General features: G+C 43.1%; 1 protein-coding gene across 2 annotated transcripts in view; it reads left to right on the top strand.

Annotated features, from left to right (window-relative positions):
• Positions 1-10,347: 10,347 nt before the first annotated feature.
• htr4 (5-hydroxytryptamine receptor 4) overlaps positions 10,348-18,806 on the top strand; it is a 141,390-nt gene continuing 132,931 nt past the window's right edge. Inside the window, exon 1 of one of the 2 annotated variants that reach the window (XM_076739879.1) lies at positions 10,348-10,768. Coding sequence is in view for 1 of the 2 variants with exons in the window: in XM_076739877.1 (XP_076595992.1) it covers positions 15,388-15,445 (58 nt within the window). In the remaining variant the exon portion in view is untranslated. Of the gene's footprint in view, positions 10,769-15,377; positions 15,446-18,806 lie in introns of those variants that run through there. The other variant, XM_076739877.1, reaches the window with a different exon arrangement.

The following is an 18,806-nucleotide window of genomic DNA, read 5'->3' as shown; positions in this document are numbered from 1 at the left end:
GATGCTGACCAGCGGCCGGCTCAGCGCCCACAGCCGAGCCGCTGACACCGAACACGTTAAAGCACAGAGAGCTGCTGCAGAAAACTGTGAAAGAGAAGTGACAAATCTGTTTCAAACTTTTAAAGGCATCATGAAATTTCTGCAGTGTTATTTTGTTAGAAGAGGTCAGAGATCTCGACTGGTGCACAGAGCACTGGTGTGTTGCTCTGGTACTATTGTTAGCGTAGCACTTTTTCAAGCTCACATTTCCCAGAAACCCTGTCTGCGGTTAAAAAGCCGATCTTTGTCTCAAACTGTTTTTATTTGGTTTAATTTAAGATTAAGTGATTTTTCTTTTGGCTTTTCATCCTTCCTACATTACCAGAAACTCTTTAGTTACATTTAAGTTGGAAAAACATCTCTTTCTCTTTTGTGTGGTAAATTAATTCAAATATGTCCTGCCAAGTCCGACGTGGCTCACATGCAAAAAGCAAAAATCTTCTCAGCAGACGAATTTGTTTACAATCATACCGATGTCTCTAAATTCTCGCGGTAACTTATTTATGTTAAAAATGTTCCATGTAGCTGCACGCAGCAACTTTAAATGTAATTTTAAGATAGATGTCAACAACGGAGGAAAAGCTGAATTTAAACTTGTCAAGGTGACTTAGCTTGAGCTCAAATTTTCCTCCGCATTGTTTTGATATGGCAGCCGCATATGTACCGTGAAAGTCTTTGGGGGGCACTAAAAAGTCCTGAAAATTAGCTGAAACGAGGAGAAATAAGAGGAGAAAGAATCAAAAGAGTTAGAGACAGATAACACACATAGATGAATTATAAATGGAGCGAAGAATGGGAACAAAAGCAGGAGAGGAGGAGACAGAACAACAGAAAAGCAAAGATAGGGAGGATAAAGAGAGAAGGGAGCTGGAGAGAAGCCTGAAAGAGAAAGAGATACGGACCTCTGCAGTGACAATCAAAGCTGCCTGGTCCCGTCTGATGGTCGTTATCTCTGCCAGCACCGCGCCGCCTCCACAAAACGTCTGCTGGCCTCACTCAGACATCAGACAAATTATTACAAATGGTGCTTTCACTTAGAAAAACACAGACGACGCAAAGGACACACAAACACAAGTTACATAACGTCTTAGTCGGGGTCATCAGGTTGACAGCAAAGATGTGAAGGAAAAAACGCCTGCATGAAATGACATGAACACAGTGTTTCTGTGGCTGCTTCGGATCCTGGGTTTTGTGCAGAGGTTCATGGTGGCCCGACGGCGAATCCTAATGGGGGGCACCTTCACTGACACCTGTGGCTTTTCCTAAAATATCTGGACAGTTATTGAATGACTGCCACTAAATTTTCTCCAGCAGCTCAAAGTACTTATTGGTTGATGACCTAATAACATGCTCATCAGCCTCAGCTACTTGGCAAAGGTTAGCATGCTAACATGCTAAACGAAGATGACGAATATGGTGAACATTACACCTGCTAACTATCAGCATGTTAGCATTTCCATTGTTAGCATGTTAGACTTTAGCATTTAGCATTTAGCTCAAAGCCTGAGTTCCTGCACCGCTGTAGACTCATAATCTCGTCTGATGTTTATTGACGTCTGAATCAGCAATTTTCAAAGGTCATTGTGGAGGAACTGGCTTTGCCGTTGCCGTTGCTGTGCCACCTGTGATCAGGGCTCATTAGTAGACATGCATTCATTTTAAAGGACCAAAACCCCACAAAGGTTTTAGAACCACTGCTTTGAAAATGATGCACAGATCTGATTCTGCTAGTGGGAATCACATGTGGGCCAATTTGAAAGCTTCAGTGTTTGAAGTCATTTTGCTGATATGGACCACAGAGAGCTGGAGGTTCGCTCACAGTCTGCATCAGCTGAAAGTCTATTTCAGAGGAAGTCACAGCCAGGTCACAAATATGAGAGGTGTTTTCAGCAGGCACATAATGACAAAGTGGCCAAACACACGATTCTCAGGTAGAAAAAGGGACGGCAGAGAGTAAAAAAAAAAAAAAAAGCAGATGTATAGTGAGTGATACAGAAGAATTACCTAAATGCATGCATTAGTTACACAACTGCAAAATTATATCTCGTGATAATAAATCAAATCAACTTTGTCACCAAACTCCACTTTGGAAGAAAAAACTTTTGATCACCTCAAATACTGAGAACAACACGTACTATTTCTGTAACAGTGCACAAAAGGCCACATTTCAGAGGAGCTCAAAGGTCGGACATTGATATATTTGGTTTAATCAATACGCTCATGTCAAAGCTGAACTCGGTGTTTGACAACATCTCTTTTTATTACACTGACATTTTCCTAGTTTACCTTTCTGCGAGCATACAGGCTGAACGAATAATTCAACCATGTAGCTAAAGATATTTGAGCTGCTGCACATGAACAAAAAACTTCCCAAACCAGAAGAGGCAGACTAACAGTTTGACCTGGAAGCTGTGACTCTCATCTCAAGTGAGCTTTGAATGTAGGAACTGAGGTCACCAAAATCCACCATCCATGAAAGAGCACAATGTCTGGGAAAACTGGTAAAATATCAGAAATACATCACTAAAATATTGGAAAAAATATCAGTAAAATATCCAACAAACATTTGTATTTGTATCCGTACTGATAACAGTGAAGTATTTCTTTAACTGGCTCCATAGAAGCATAGTTAACGGGAATGGCCATTAAACATATCTATAAGTATATATTTTATATCCTGTATTTCATCCCTTTTCTCATCTGATTGCACCTTTTTCTCAACACATATTTAAACATGTCAGATCAGGATAAACACAGGTCTAATTATTAACATTAAATATGGCTGCCACAGATTTTAGTGAGTCATTTCCAGGATGGTGTTGCTCATTGTGGCTCAGGAATATTTAATATTCTTAGATACACCTGTGATTGACCTGCTTTGACAAGTTGCACAGTGTGCTGTGAAGGTTTATTGGTATCAACGTTTGTGCTGTCAGAGCTGCACGACGCTGCAAAAGATGAACAGCCTCGAAAGCAGCATCTATCTTTTTTATGGCGGTCGCCATTGGTGTCATCCTCCTCCTTGGTTCTGGTGAACAGCTTGACAACAGCGTTAGTTAGTCTCATCCATGGTGCTGATTGGCTGCTCATTAGACCTCTGCGGTGCTCATTGAATCATCTGCTTTTTCAGATGAGAAACTGCAGTTTTATGTTATGATGCCAGACGAATTAGTCAACTGGGTGGAGTGGGTGGATTCAAAGTTGTGGACTCAGCCAACCTGGAGTAACAATACACTGGTCCCAATGCTCGTACCATCAATAAAGATACAGTTCGTATTGATTACAGCAGCTACAGAGAGGTGGGGAGACAGTATTTGCAGAGAAAAGAAGAAAACTTGCCAGTTTCCACTGTCAAAAATTAATTAGCTTAGTTTCATCTTCTCAGACTCGTCAAACTAAAGTTAAAAAAGCCCTGGTGGAGAAATACTGAGCATCTCCACCGCAAAAGTACAGAGACCCTCTCTCAACAGAGGGGGTCTACAACACCACCTATCCTCCACCTACAATGTTGTCCTTTCTTTCCTTGTTGTCACGTGACGACTCCAACAACTGCTGTTTACACCTGGCCTCAGGTGACTCCAATGACTCTAATGACCAGAATCTGGAACAGAAACAAGGGGACTCAGTGAGGGTGGTAATGGTCCCACAGAGGTTAAACACCTGGGACTCCCCATCAGTCAGGCTGAAGAAGCCCCTCACTAGTCGAGCTGCCCTACATTCAGCCCTCCTTGAATGACCATGACCTGAATGACTGAGAGTCTTGACATTGATTAATATTCATGTGTTTAAACCAATCAGATTTGTTCCCCTTGCACACCTGTCTGCAATCAGCTCATCAAGCCACAGCTTACCAAACCCGGCTTTGTAGCTACACTCTGACTCAACTTGTATCTCCATTGCTTCACTGGTTTTCTCATGTTCTTGCTCCTGTCATTAACACAATCCCATTCTTGCTCAACCCGACAGAAATGATAAATGAGCAGTGAGTTCTCACTTTTCCTTACAGCCTTAAATGTCCGATAAGGTCATTTCGGAGTGCGCAGATTCAACAGAGAGCAAAATGTACTGTCTGCAGTGTTAAATATGCTCTGCTCTCTCATGGCTTGCAGTGTCCATGCGTGCTGAGTGCGATGTGGATGTGTGATGAGTGCCTGTTCTGTTGTAGCTCCATTAGCCGCTCTGCTCCTGCATCAACTTTTACATCCCTGTACCATAGCTGCACTTGATGAATAAAAGGAATCTGATGTGTCCTTCAGGCTGTTGCTGAGTGTTTGGTAAGTACTTAAATGCACTTCAAAACTGCCTCTTTCCTCTTTCCTCTTCTTTTTTTTTTATTTATTTTTTTTATTATTTTTCATTTATTCAGTTTGCATGAGTGAAGACTCCCATGCTGCCTTATTACTTAGATTTTAGATTTAGATTCATATTGAACATGTGAGTGGTAGAGCCACAGCTCACTGCAGTGAAGCTGGGTTAAATAAAACCAGGCTTATAATGGTTTTGTGAAATGAGAGGACAGAAGGAAAATGGTGAGGCAGAAAAACTCATCACAGGAAGCCATTACACCACACCACAGAGATCCAGCGAGCCCAGGACCATTTCGGGATATCAGGAGAGATGAAAGTTTGGTCTTGCTTTCTTCCAACTTGGGTACAAAATGATGCTATTCATTGAAGGGACGTTTAGGCTGCAGGCCAGTGAAGCCAGCACGAAACAGCTGTGCACATCCTGCATGTGAGCAGGAAGCATCCACACATTCAAGCCACAAATCCCCGAAAAAACACCATCACAGAGGTCCAAATCCAGAAGGACAGTGATGGTTAATGTAACAAGACACTGTAGTTAGCAAAGAAACTGACATTATATGGACAAAAAATCTGACTGAAGAGGCTGATTGATAAGATCACATCAAAAACCGCACAGAAATACTGACAAACCAAGTCTACAAAGCTACTTTTAGAGACACAAGCAATAAAAATAAATCTCTTTACTAGAGTTCAAATTCACTTATGTAGGAGTCAGTCTGCTTTCACGAAGTCTCCTCTTGACTGAATTATCAAATTAGTTCACTCAAAAAGGATGGCGGATTGGTTTGTGATGCTTTTCGAGAAGCTTGTTAATGGCTGATTAGGATGATTATTGTGAGTTATGTAGAGATGATCTGTAGTGTCTGACCAGGAAAGTGAAAGAGGGAGACAGCAGACGCTTACAGGCTGCAACACACTTGAAGGTTTCATGGTTCCTTTGTCTGACTGGTGTCTATAGTCTGCTACAGCGAATTAAGAGTTGAATGGCAATTTTCAATTTTAGCTGTGTTGTTGTTGTTGTTGCTGTCTTTGTCGTCAGACAGCTAAAGAGGCTGGTGTCTAATGATGGCTGCTTTGAAGCAGCTGCATCACCGAAAGCAGATCTCTCCACATTGAATTATATCTTGTTTCTATTCTTGCCTTTATGTCTGATGTGTGAATCTCTGCTGCTAATTTATCCCCATTCAAATTACTTTGGCACGAGTAATTAAAGCTTATTTCGTGTCATTTTTCTGGTTCTGAGGGAGCTGCTCAGGGTGGTGCAGGGGGTGGGAGGAGTTGTCCATGACGGATGTCAGCTTGGCTAACATCCTTCTGTCCGCCACCTCCTCGATGGAGTCCAGTGGGCAGCCCAGGACAGAGCTGGCTCTCTTAACCAGTTTGTCCAGTCTCTTCCTGTCTCTGTCCGTGCTGCCCAGCACACTATGGCATCAAACACTGCAGAGGCCACCACAGTGTCATAGAAAGTCCGGAGTAGAGCCCTGCACACACCAAAGGACCTCAGTCTCCTCAGCAGCATCTTTAACTGTATTATGTAGTGCTAACCATCACTAGTGCTAACTCCATTAGTCAATGTGAGGAGAGTGGTGAGGACAGCGGAGAAAATCACTGGGACATCTCTCCGCTCCATTCAGGACATTGCACCCAAACGCTGCATGTCTCGTGCCGTTAACATCATCAGGGACCCCTCACACCCCCACCATGGTCTGTTCTCCCTGCTGGCCTCTGGAAAGAGGTTCTGCAGCATCCGGTGCAGGAGCTCCAGGTTCTTCAACAGCTTTTTCCCCCCAGGCCGTCAGACTGCTGAACTCTAAATGAGTTTCTTTGCACCACTGTTGTCACCTCAGGCCATTCATCTTAATGCACTTTAAAATTACTTCAACTGTATATTTCACTTACTGCATATCCCTGCTGCTGCTTTTCAACTCAATTGCTACTGTGTTTTACATACTGTTTATTTACACACTGTAAACACCAAATAATTCTGCTGTTTATTTTAACATTCTTTAAGGAATTGTACACATTTTTCTCTACATACTCTTCATATATATGTGTGTGTGTGTGTGTGTGTGTGTGTGTGTGTGTGTGTGTGTGTAAGTTCACTCGGCATACACCTGCTGTTCACTGAATGACAAAGTTTGTCAATCTATCTATCTAAGTTCCCCTTTTTTAAACTATTTATTGACCTTGATCTTTCTTTTTTAAACTTGCTATATTTTACTTTGTAGCTGTTTGAGATTGTTTGAATATAAGGTGCATTACAAATAAAATTTCTTCTTCTTCTTCTTCTTATTATTATTATCTTGACAACCAGTCTTGGACAGGGGTGCAAAATAAAAATTGCTGCATGGTGAAAATGAGTACTTAAATCAATCTGCATTAATCAACTTAGTTGACAGTCAAACTAAGTTGACAATCAGGGATGTTTGGGCTGACAGGGGGTCCACAGCTCACCTTCCGTCTTTTAGCTGTATTCACTGTTTCACATTACTTTCAATCAGCACTTCATTAGCTAACCCCTCTCACGAGCCCAGCTGCCCAAACACAAGCTTAGAGAGAACAGTCTACTTACTCATTTATTCACATATGCTGCACTCATGATGCTATTTTCACTCCTGCACCCACAAGTGCAACAAGATCCATGTTTTCACTTCTGTGCCGTAATAGCCTACATACTTACTGTGCAGCCTCAAATGCTGTGTTCAGTTTGCACATTCTAGAACAGAAAATCACAAATTACTCTTTTATTGATTTCCATACTGTGCAATACTACTTTTACTTTACTGCAGCAGATACTTACTGTACCATCATACTCTGTACACACTAATATTCCCTATATCCACTGTATGAATACAGTTTAAGCCCCTTTTCTTGTTTTTATATTTACATCCTTCCAGCCTCTGCCTCGTCTTTATGCCTTACAGTGCATGTTTATTTTCATCTTCGTGTGCATATGTGTTAATGCGAAGAGCAAAATTTAAATTCCCAATACATGGACATGCAGCATTTGGCAAATCAACCAGACTGTGACTCAGAGTGAGGGGAGGTTTGTAGCCTCTTCACTGTTCTGCTGCCAGTCCTCCTTAGTTTTTGTTGTCTCTGATGAATAAATCGTGGGTGGGACAATAGATCGGCCTTGGGCCATCTGTCCAGCCGTCATGCACTGGACACCACTGATCAATTTTGATAGAAACTGAGGGAATGTTATTGGTCTGTTTTATTACTCTTAATATCACAGTTTGGTCTAAAAGTAGACCTTGAAGGCACTTATCGGTTTTTCACTTAACATGACAAAATGATGAATGTCATCGCTCCTTTGTGGCCTCTGGGGGCGGTACAACATTCACTCATTGAATTTTGCCAGAATTTTAAGAGACCACATTTCCATGCATCACATTTTCGGCATTACACTGCGTTGGTTCATTCTTGGGTTGCATTGAAAGTCTCAGACACCAATGACTAAACCTGAAAAAAAGGTGAGTCAATAATGCATTTTAACTGTTGCATTCAAGCATTAAGAATGGCACTGAATGACCAAAGGCAGAGTTATAGCTGTGGCTCGAGCTAACGTGACATATTCATTACCAACTGGCCTGAATATGAGATGCCCAGAGGGACCAAGACTGCTAGAGTAAAGACTGAGAAAGGAACTCAAACAGACGGAGGGAAAGAAACACAGAGATGAGATCATTTCAGTTCAAAAGGTAGATGTGATGGATGGATGGATAAGCAACGGGTGAAAGAATGAAGGGATGTCAGTGGACAGGTGGACAGTTGGAGATGAGACAGGGAGAGCTGAAGATCAACACCAGAGTCATTTCTAATTATAAGGGGGTGTAAACATCCTGCTCACCTGCAGTATGTTCCTCCCTCCAGCACTCACGCTTTTATCTACTCACTGATTCACCGAAAATGGAGTTTGTGGAAGTGTTTTATATGTTAAACTGTGCAGAAGCACTTAAAGCGAGTAGAAACACGTCGTTATTGATCTTTCTCTGCAACAAGCTGCAAGAGTTAAAGTATGAGGAGGCCGAAGTTGGTCTTTTTCTAAAATAATTGAATATCAGACACAGCGGAGTTCACTGTTCAGATGGAGGTGAGAATCAAATTTGACTCAACAACTTTCCAAGAGTAAGAATATAAAAGATACAATGAAATCTGCCCGAAGGCGTCAAGAGGGTCCAAAGAAAAATGGCCAAAACAAAAACAAAGAAATGTGTTTACTGGCTTAGTACTCTAACTGTGCAGCTAATTTAGCTTTTACAGACTTTAAGAGATCTTCGCTGTGGACACTTCTGCTGCCACCCAAATACAATTTGGTTTGTCATGCTCAACCTCTGAAAAATAACTTTAAATTCCACTTAACCACATTATATTGGGGCGGCTGCAGGAGGCTCACTGGAGGACATCTTGAAAACTCAAAAAATAAAATTGAAACTGTCTGCATGGCCATAAAAGCACCAAGCGTTAAAGGCCCTTTCAGGAGTAGCTACATTAAATCCAGTAATCCTGTTTGCAGTGCCCTCTAGGCTCTGCCACACCCTGTCCACTGTAACACGTCCCCTTGCACTATGGCACAGCTGCATCACAGCTGGATGTGGACACAAATAAAACAGACCTGCCCATAGAGGGCAGTGCAAAAGAAAGGGACCATCTGCTTTAAAGCAGTGTAAATGCACCAAAGAGCAATTAAAATAAGATTGAACTCTGATGTGTGCGGCTACTTAAGATTAACTGCTTATTGAGATGAGCCAGATGTTGTATTCTCCTCTTTATTTCTTTTCTCTCCCCTCTGATGCATCAACATGGCCATTCAGCATCCAACCCAAAGTCAAAATATGCATGGAGAGGGTTTCAAACCAACGATCTGAATCCCAGACTGATTTGCAGTTTGGTTGTAACACACCAGAATAGATAATCTATTCTAGATAAAGAACAGGGTCTCTATAATGACACGGTGTCCACAGAGCCCGACAGTGGAAACATTATTTCAGACATTTTTCCAAGAGTCCATGAAAGTGAGATTTATGGCCCTGTAACAGCTCTGACTATAAAACAGACTTTCTGACAAAGTGGAGAGAACATCATGTTCTGATGCTGTAATCCACACTGACTCTTCATACAGTCTGACGTAGATGTCAAAAGAATGATAAGAGACAGGACCCGATTAGACAAGCAGCACCAAAAAAAGTGGAATAGTTTCTGAGCAACAGCTGTGCCTCCCTCTGGGAGATGCAATCAACCTCTGTTTCGAGAAAAAAAAAAAATCATATAAAGAATGTGGAAAGAATAAGTAAACATGGGGATATCTTTGCATATAATATTAGCTTTCAGCAGGGTGTAGAATATCAGTACTGGCGGTGGTGGTGACCTCTGGCAGCCTCATCTCATGAGTCACTGTGACCTGTAACCATCCACATCCTCACATGAGGTAATCCACAGCAATGCCAATTAATTGTTGGTCGTTTGCAATATTAGCTGTTTGAAGCTTATCTAGGTTGCTTGACTCTGTCAAGCCCTCAGCTAAATGAACAAATGGTCACGTAAAAATGATTCACTTTAAAATCACCAGGAGCCAAAAATGAATGAAGGCCATCTGCAGTCAAGGTCACATTTAGGTTGTTCCATTCACGGGTCAAAGTTAGAAGCAACATTCTTCAAACTGCTTGGTTGAAAATGACGTCTTGTCTTTAATCTTGGTTTTACTGCAGAACCAAAAGATCTCAGATCTCTGCGCCTCTTTGACCTCCAGAATCACATCTTTGCTTTCACTCCAGCGCGCACACAAGCAGCGACATAACCGCGTCCAAATGAATCATGTTTGATAGATGTGGAGTGACAATGACATGAGAGAGAGAGAGAGAGAGAGAGAGAGAGAGAGAGAGAGAGAGAGAGGGAGAGAGAGAGAGAGACGTTTCCTCCACTTCAGGGCTGAAGAGGAGGGACTATAGCAGAGCGGGTTAATGTCCGCTGTGAGAGCGGCGCAGCTGAACATCTCCGCCGCTGACTCCGCTCCGTCCGCTCAGACTCCGCGCTGTCTCTCCAAACACCTGCAGGGTCTCCTCACCTCTCCACGAACCCTCTCCGAGCTCTCCACGAGGTTTCTCCACTCCTCCCCGAGCTCTGTCCCTCCGCGGTCCCTCCCCGGTGTCTCCAGGCGCGCACCGAGCGTCGCTCCTCGCTGCTCTTTGCGCACGGACACGTCTCCACATTCCCACTTACACCCGCTGCGCTGCGCTTGTCATCCCACTCCTCTGAAGACTCTCGAGCACCAGCCGCGACCCCGGGCTGCTGTCCCCTCTCCTCTAGGGTTCAGTAATTAGTTTGGCCTTGAGTTCGGGCAGAAGAACAATGTGATTCTGGCTCATGGGGATTTAGTGTCGTGACATGCTCTCGGGACCCGGCGCCTCCACATGGAAATGGTGAGTTGAAGCCGCTCTCTTCTCGCAGATTCTCAGGCTGCAGTACGCGCCCGACTCCGGTGTGACACTCACAACCCCGAGGAAGAAAAAAAAAAATATATATATATATATCAGTCTGATTATTCTGAAACCCCCGCTGTAATTCCAAGTTTGTGGTCCTCACATGTGAGTTTACAGTCACTTTAGAGGTTTCTGGAATCCCCACATGGGTGCAATTATGTTCCCAAATTAGATATAAATTCATGGAACAAATGTTACCAGCAGCTTATTTCTAAAATCTGTGGCTTTTTGAAAACTGTGTTGGAGGAACTTGAGGTGGTGTGTCAGAAGTAATATTACTTGTGATGGTATCTTCCATTTTATCCCATAACGTTAAATTACAGCTTCTAGTTGTTAGTTTGCTTTTGCCGTCAGAGTGAAACATTCAGAGGGAATATTTCAGTTAATGGGTTGAGTCTTTTGACCTCCACGTGTAGAAACTCCCTTTCCCCCGCTTCGTATCGATCTGTTTGAGTGTGAATTAGTTTTCCATACATGTGATTCCTGCGGGGCTGCCGTGCCGCTGCGCCTCTCTCTTCCGATCAGTTATCGATCTACAGAGTGGAATGACTGTCAGCTGTCACACGTGCGCGTGAAGCGGGAAGCTGTAAATGAACAGTCAGTGGTGGAAAATCAGTAATATTGTTGGGTGTTATTGCGTTTCTGTGGTTTTCAGTTTGGAGTCACGCAACTAACTGCGCTTGATTATCGGCTTTTTGTGCACTTAAGCTCTTTTGTGGTCTTCTTGCATCTCTGCTCTTCTCTGATTGATGCTCTTATTGTTTTGTGACAGATCGTAATCTGAAGCAGTTGATCAATAAGCTTTTCATCTGAATTTTCATCAGCTCTCAAGTTTTAACCTGAAATGAGATTTCCACTGTTTGAGCCAAAAGAGACGCAGAGAGTGCCTCCATACACAACATGAATATGACATGCAAACAAAACTTACTGCAAGTTGCTTTTAAAGGCAGTAAGACTTTAAGAAATGTATGTTTTAGAGGTAGGAAAGAGTAAATGAGGTCGTGAGTTTCTGTATGATATTACAAACAGCTGCAGTTTTTCCATTTCACTGCTCCAAATGTTTTCATGTCATTTGTAACTGAAACTCTTGTATCTGATTAATTTTGCTGAGCATGTACTTCAGAGCGTTGATTATTACTCTTACATTAAGTGAATGGATCAGGCGTGCAGGGAATCAGTGCGCCTCGATCAAAGGTGCAGGCACAGAGTGCTGTTGTAGTGACTGATATGTTGATTGGAGGATCACAGCTGTATCATTCGCCGTTCACACTCCCGTCAGCTCGCCCACGGCCACTCAGAGCCTGAAAATAAAGAGCTGTGTGAGATGGATTGGAACGCAGCCAGAACACTTGCAATTTTTCAATCAATGCAAATGACTTCAGGTGTAAGTACATCGATGTGGGCATCAGGACTCCTCGGACTGACTCGAAAACACTGGTTTGAAAATGTGCTTTTTAAAGTTTCTTTTCAGCTTTGGTCACGCAGATGTGTGCAAACACACACTCCTTATTTACACTGGAACAATACACTTGCAGGGGCTTCAGGAAAACAAGATGTCTTCTTTTAGAAGAGATGAATAAGAAATAGTTGCTGAGCAGCAGCAGCAGCAGCAGCTCTCCAGCTTTCCTTGAATCGACTCGTGGACGTGAATCTCTCCTCCCACACCATAACAAGGAGAAGCTCTTCTGCTGCAGAAGCGTCTGTGATTATGTTGACTTTTCTTTAGGGCTCAAGTCGTGCTGTTGCATTATTTTGGAGGGCCTATGTACAGTATTAACGAGTGTGTGCTCTTTGTGCATCAGCCCATGGTTGCCTTGAAACTATGCGTGGTTGTGTCTGTGCATAAATCTGTGTGTCAGTGTTTGCATGTGGACTCTGATGAGAGTGTGAACAGTCGATTCATTGAAATGAGCCTTTAAGGAGAACTATTGGTTTTTCAGCCACAGACTTTCAGTTGTTTCAAGGTGCGAGTATTAATTAGCTTCAGTCTAAATCATACTGATTGATTAGCTGATTGGCAGAACATTTAGCCAGTCATTTGCAATCATCCAGTAAAATGGCAAATATTAGATTTTTACAGCTTCAGCTCCTTTATTGCATGTTAGTTTGAAAAAATCCTTCTTGGCAGCCGATCAGAGAGAAATCTCAAGATAAAATATTGGCATCTCTTGGGGAGAATTTCTCATTATTTCTGACATTTTTTATTAAGAGTGTTCAACTGGGAGGAGCCCCCGGGGAAGACACCGAGCTCACTGGAGGGATTATATATCTGAGCAGGCCTGGGAATGCCTCAGGATCCCCCACCAAGTGCTGGGAAGGACAGGCTACCTTGCTGAACTGTGTGACCCCGATGTTGTCAAGCAAGAAAGTGGACAGAGATTCTCTTTTTCAAGCAGAATAATTTGTATAAGATGATCAACAGATTTATATATCGGGATAATAAATGTGCCTGGCCTTCCTGGGTTTCCATATTCTGGATTAGGCTCACACCCCACCACCATTACCAGTGGACCAAATCTTACAAAGACTTATGGATGGATTCATGGATGGATGCTTGTACAGTATCAGATTTTCATTTTCAGCCAATCAGCTGCTCCGATTTAGCTTTTTCTTCACTTAAAAGCCGTATGAAGTGATTTTTGGCCAATAGAGGGCAGAATGTAGACTTTAAAACGGACTAACAGCAACAAATCTTGACTGTACCGACTCCTCAGCGATCATCTTACAGATTTTCTCTCCTCTGTTTCTTGCTGGGCAGGCAGTGTGTCATCTGATGTTGTGCACTGGAGCTGTTGTGTTTACGGGTTTTGATGAAAGCTGTTGGACTTTAACCTGCACAGAAAAACAAAGAGATGAAATTGATTTAGAGCTTTAAAAAGCTGTGGATTGGCGGGTGGGAGATTATGAGTAACATATGTCTCTTGAGAGCTTAAATCTGAGCGCTGACTCACGCTTTTGGGATAATTCAAGATTATCTCAACAGTGGATTGAAGACAGAGTGATGTGCTCTTTACACTGAAGTGAGCCGTTTGTCTGTCCTCTTTAACATCCTGCTGTTCCTGTCATCAGTGTGCGAGTATAAGCAACATTTGGAGTCAGATAATGTGGAAGCACTGTATAGAGCAGTCAATACAGTTATTGAAGAAAGTGCTGCTAGCATTGATTATCTGGTAACACACATGGTGCAGAAGAGCAGCAGCTGACAGTCAGTGCAGCACTTTGTATCACTAAGTGTGTTGACACTCAACACTTTGTCACTATGTACAGTGAGGGGTTTGATGTGCAGTTTGACTGAGCCTACAGGCAGGGATGCGTTGGAGTAGTGCACCGTGGGATCATGAAAATCACAAAATGATGTGCAGAAAAGCTAACAGCGCTAATCAGCAGCAATATCAAAGCCAGCTGAAGTGAAGTATCTGAAGGTTATGAGTTTGACACTTTAAGCCTTGAGACAGATGTGACAGGAGCTGATGGGTTGTTATTTTCTTGTGCAGCGGGGATTTATCATTTTCCAACGTGCTCGTCAGCTGTGTGACTTTAGGCTGCGGGACAACGGCTTGTGCCGTAATGTGCTGGCGAAATAAAAATTCCGTCCCAGTCGTCTACAAATTATGTACATATGCAAATACTCTGCATTAATGATTTTGTTTTGGGCAAACATAATGCTGACCCTCGCTGTTCAGTGAGGATGGAGCCAGTGGTGGGATACTCCCATCCTGCAGGGAAACGTGACGACGTCAGCTGACTCCAGACTCACTGCTACCGAGTGCATTCACAGTTTTGTTATTTAACGAGGATTTCAGTCTGTCTCCCAGTCCTGTCCAGTGGCTTCATTGAATATTCATTTGCCATAAATATAAGACCTGACAAGACATACACAAGTACCGTAAATGTACACATAGACACACGTTGAATTGGCAAGTACTCAACACGTGATGGTGAGACAGAAACAACCTTATCCTGAAGTGCTGTCATCGAGGTTCATACAGAGGCCATAAAAGAAAGAGAAGAACATGTGTTCAGTCAGTTGAAGATGAACGAAGATAAAGATGGAGAGCAAACATTTCTACATGACAACACACACACACACACACACACACACACACACACACACACACACACACACACACACACACACTCTGTCTGCGTCTCTCTCTCTGCAGTCTTCACACCTGACAGGTTGACAGCATTGTGTTGAGCCTTTGTGCTGCATAATTAATTGTATTAAAATCACAAACCTTGTCAATCGCAGCTTTTGTATTTACACAAACTGCACGAACAGCCAAACAAACTCACACATGCTGCAGCCAGTGACTGGGAAGGGGAAGCAAAAACATAGAAGATGTAACGTTAATGCATCCGAAATACATTCATGATCTGTTTGTCACATTACAGATGAGGAAACAAATTTGGCCAAATTGCCTGCTGCTGCACCAAAAATGGCTCATTTGCAGAAGTTAAAGTAACAAGGAAATGATTAAAGAAACACAGCTCGGCCATCAGAGAGCAATTGATGCCGTATCATAAACGAAATTGCTGATAGTTGATCATCATGAAGCATGAAGTCCTTTTGGGCTGCAGCGGTACGAGGACACAAAACACTCACATCCTCTGAAGGTAAGTGAGGCTGCAGCAGAACATCTTCAGACAAAGAGCTTGAGATCATCTGGATAAACTTTTGGCTCGATGAGGTTTCTTTGTTCTGTCACCATGTTTCCAGATCTCAGCTCTTATTAGATGAGTTTCTAACCAATAGAAATGACGGAAAAAACTATGGAAAGAACTTGTGAAACTGGAATTTTCCTTTAAAGAAAAACATAAGCAGATGACTCTTGCTGCCATTTTTAACATGCGACAGACAAAGTTTGATACAGACAACTTTTCAACCCCTTCTCGCGTTTCCAAGCAGTATTATTGTTGGCGAAACAGTCACAAACACGACCAGTTTATTTTCCATTTTCCTCAGAGCCAAACAGCTACGAACAACACAGGACACTGCTTTGTCTCCAAATTTCCACAAAGAAACGATCAACAATGGAAATAAGAGAGCCGAAAGAAGCGAGTTCACTGAAGAGGTAAACCGAAATTGACATGATTTTATGTGGAGTAATGACATCGTTTGAGCATTGCTTCGTGCAAACATGGACCTGGTGTCGGGAAGGAGGCGTAGAGAAAACATAAGGAGGGAAAAGTTCATTCATTCATTCATTTAATCTATTGATCATCAGTCAGTCTTCATTTTCCTGGAGGTCGTAGGCGGCAGCAGACAGAACTGCACGGTGAGAGCGAGGCTTACAGGGAACCATCCAAACCCTGGTGGTGTTGCTGGTACTTTGTGCAGACAACTTTTACTTCATAATGATAATTTAAAGCAGAAAACTTGTCTGTAGCCAGTTTAAGAAGAATCAGGTGCAGTGCAGTGCAGGTCATTTTGCACAGTGCTCTGCGCCCTGTTCTTTCCTCATCAGCTGTTTCTGTGATGGACCAGGTATTATCTAACACCTGACTATTTTGAATATCAGCTCGTTTATGAAAATGTATGCTTATAATAAAACCCTCGATTTGACTGTATTGTGTAGAGAAACAGACACACATACAGAGGAACACACCGGCTGATTCAACCATGAGGATGCAGTGCTGGGGCAGAGGATGAGATTTGCATATTGTTCAGCGGCGTCAGAATCTCTCCAAGCCACTCAGCCCGTTGAATGCTGCTGCTGAATAGAGGTAATTACCTCCAGTCCTTGACGCGCTCCGCTGTCAGATCTGCTTCTGAACGCAGCTTCAGCCGAACGCGGGGAGGCTCTGATATCACGCCGACCTTCGCGGGGTTCAGGGTGGCGAGAGCTGACAGCGAGCGAGGAATCAGAGCATCTCCAGAGATGATGGGGATTTAAAAAGAAAGAGGATTCAGGAGTGAGAGGGAATGAAGAAGGCAGTTTGATTTCATTATCGACCTCAGCGTCACTGTTTGCACTCAGTGTGTGTGTGTGTGTGTGTGTGTGTGTGTGTGAGTGTGCAGTAGTGGAACCTGTCAATACAATCCACACAGTAAAGACAGTCGACAGAGAGAAGAAGGAGGAAGTTCAGGATTAAAGGCAGATTTATGGTTTTGTTACTGACACTGACATCAGTGTAAATTCATTCAGGTGCTCAGAGGAAAGTAGAGCAGCAGGTGTTCTGCTCAAGTTTTCAAACTCCAGTCAAGGGTTTAAGTACATGTAAGAAAATAGTAAGACATGCTCAGCACGGGTTAAGCTCACGTGCAAGATTGTTGGTCAATAAAGGCCTCAAATAATCAATTGATTATTAACATTTCTGTTGAATGGGGAAACCTGCTGACCTTATTTGAGTCTGAGCATCTTTCTCCCCTCGTTTGCTGCCTGCTCTCTGTTGTTGACTCTCTAACGCAGGCATAAACTGTGATTCATTTTCGTTACTAATCAATAAGTCGACTAATCGATTCAGCCCTAAAGATAAAATATCAACTACACGACTAACAAATTCAAGTAAGACAGAAGAAGCCGTAAAGGGGAGTCAGTAAAGTCAACTGATTCAGTTACAGCATTTGAATAGAAATACAGTGGTAAATACATGAAGTAGATGTGAGTCGTATCACCAGGAAAAGAGCAGCGTTGGTCGTCTTCTTAAAGATGACTTCTGTTCCTGGTTCCTCAAACTGTGACCTGTTGTGTGAGTTATGACTGTCAGAAGAAAAGAGGAAGCAGACTGACGTTGAAATCCTGCCACAAATCCTCTTAGAGAGAAAGTCGGGGGATGATCTGGACTTTGACACCGGAGACCTGTGTTTGTTTTCCATTTCCTACCAACAGCTGGTTTGTTTAACCACGACTGTAATCTTTCCTCAAACAAGCCGTTTTTTTTATTACCAAAAGCAAAATCTTTCCCTGACATTAAGGTGAGGCTACGCTCACGAAGAGCTGATTCACAGGACGGAGGTGTGCATAGCTGCAGCGAACAGCCTCACCTGGACGCCGGACGAAAGGCCTGCCATCACAGAGGGAGTCTCCTGAAGCCGTCTCTCAGCTCCACACACCCGAACAATCCCAAGTGTGTGAAGCTGCTGGCTTGTTGCTGAAAGTGTTGAACGCAGCCCCCCCGATTGTGAAGGGCTTTAGAGATTGTGCTGAGGGTTTTCGGTGTGTCTCATTGTAACACTGGTAACAACTGTGCAGCTGCACTGCTGTACGCCGGCGCTGGAGGCCATTCTGGCAACATAAGCCACGTATTTTACATGTTCCTCGGTAGCATAAAAGTTTTAAAAGAGTTTCCAAAAGCCTCTTTCGCTACCATTCTGAACCCTTGCTGTTTTGGTAATATCATTAAGTAGTGAAGTTTATTTCTTCTTTCCTCCTTTAAAGCGCTGCAGAAGAAGAGGGCGCAGCGAGAAGACGTGATTAAAGAGCACCAGTCTTTAAAAGAGAGCATGATGGAAATGCTGCATTTTAATCTGAAGAACATCGGTTTCCTCGTAGCTGTTGGCTTCATGTAGCTAACATTGTGATTGATTCGTCCAGTCCTACTTTGTCACATTTTGTTTTTGTCGATACACAAACTTTCCCACCTCAGCCAAGAGCAACACGTCCTCATACCTTAACGAGCGAGCAGGTCGATTGCTAATGTCTCCCAAGAGGACATGTGCTACTGTCGGACCAGCGTTTGTGAAACAGTCACAGTTTTCTAAGGGTTAGGCACCGAAACTACTCATCAAGTGAGGTGTCTGTTGCACACTTAAACAATATTAAGCTGTCGTCTGTCTTAAGGCTGCTGTAGGTCTTAGTGTGCGTGCAGGGAATTACTGTCATGACCTGATAAATCGTTCTAACTTACAGACATGAGAGAACACGAGGAAGAAAGACGAGAGAGTAGGTGGGTGATAAAGAGGCAGCAGCTCGGGTTAAAGGGAAGACAGTGTCACACACACACGCGCACACATGCACACACACATGCACGCACA

Source organism: Chaetodon auriga, chromosome 9, assembly GCF_051107435.1.
Source record: "Chaetodon auriga isolate fChaAug3 chromosome 9, fChaAug3.hap1, whole genome shotgun sequence".
NCBI classification, from domain to species: Eukaryota; Metazoa; Chordata; class Actinopteri; order Chaetodontiformes; family Chaetodontidae; genus Chaetodon; species Chaetodon auriga.
Note: the sequence above shows the minus strand (reverse complement) of the source record. Positions and strands in the feature narration are given on the sequence as shown.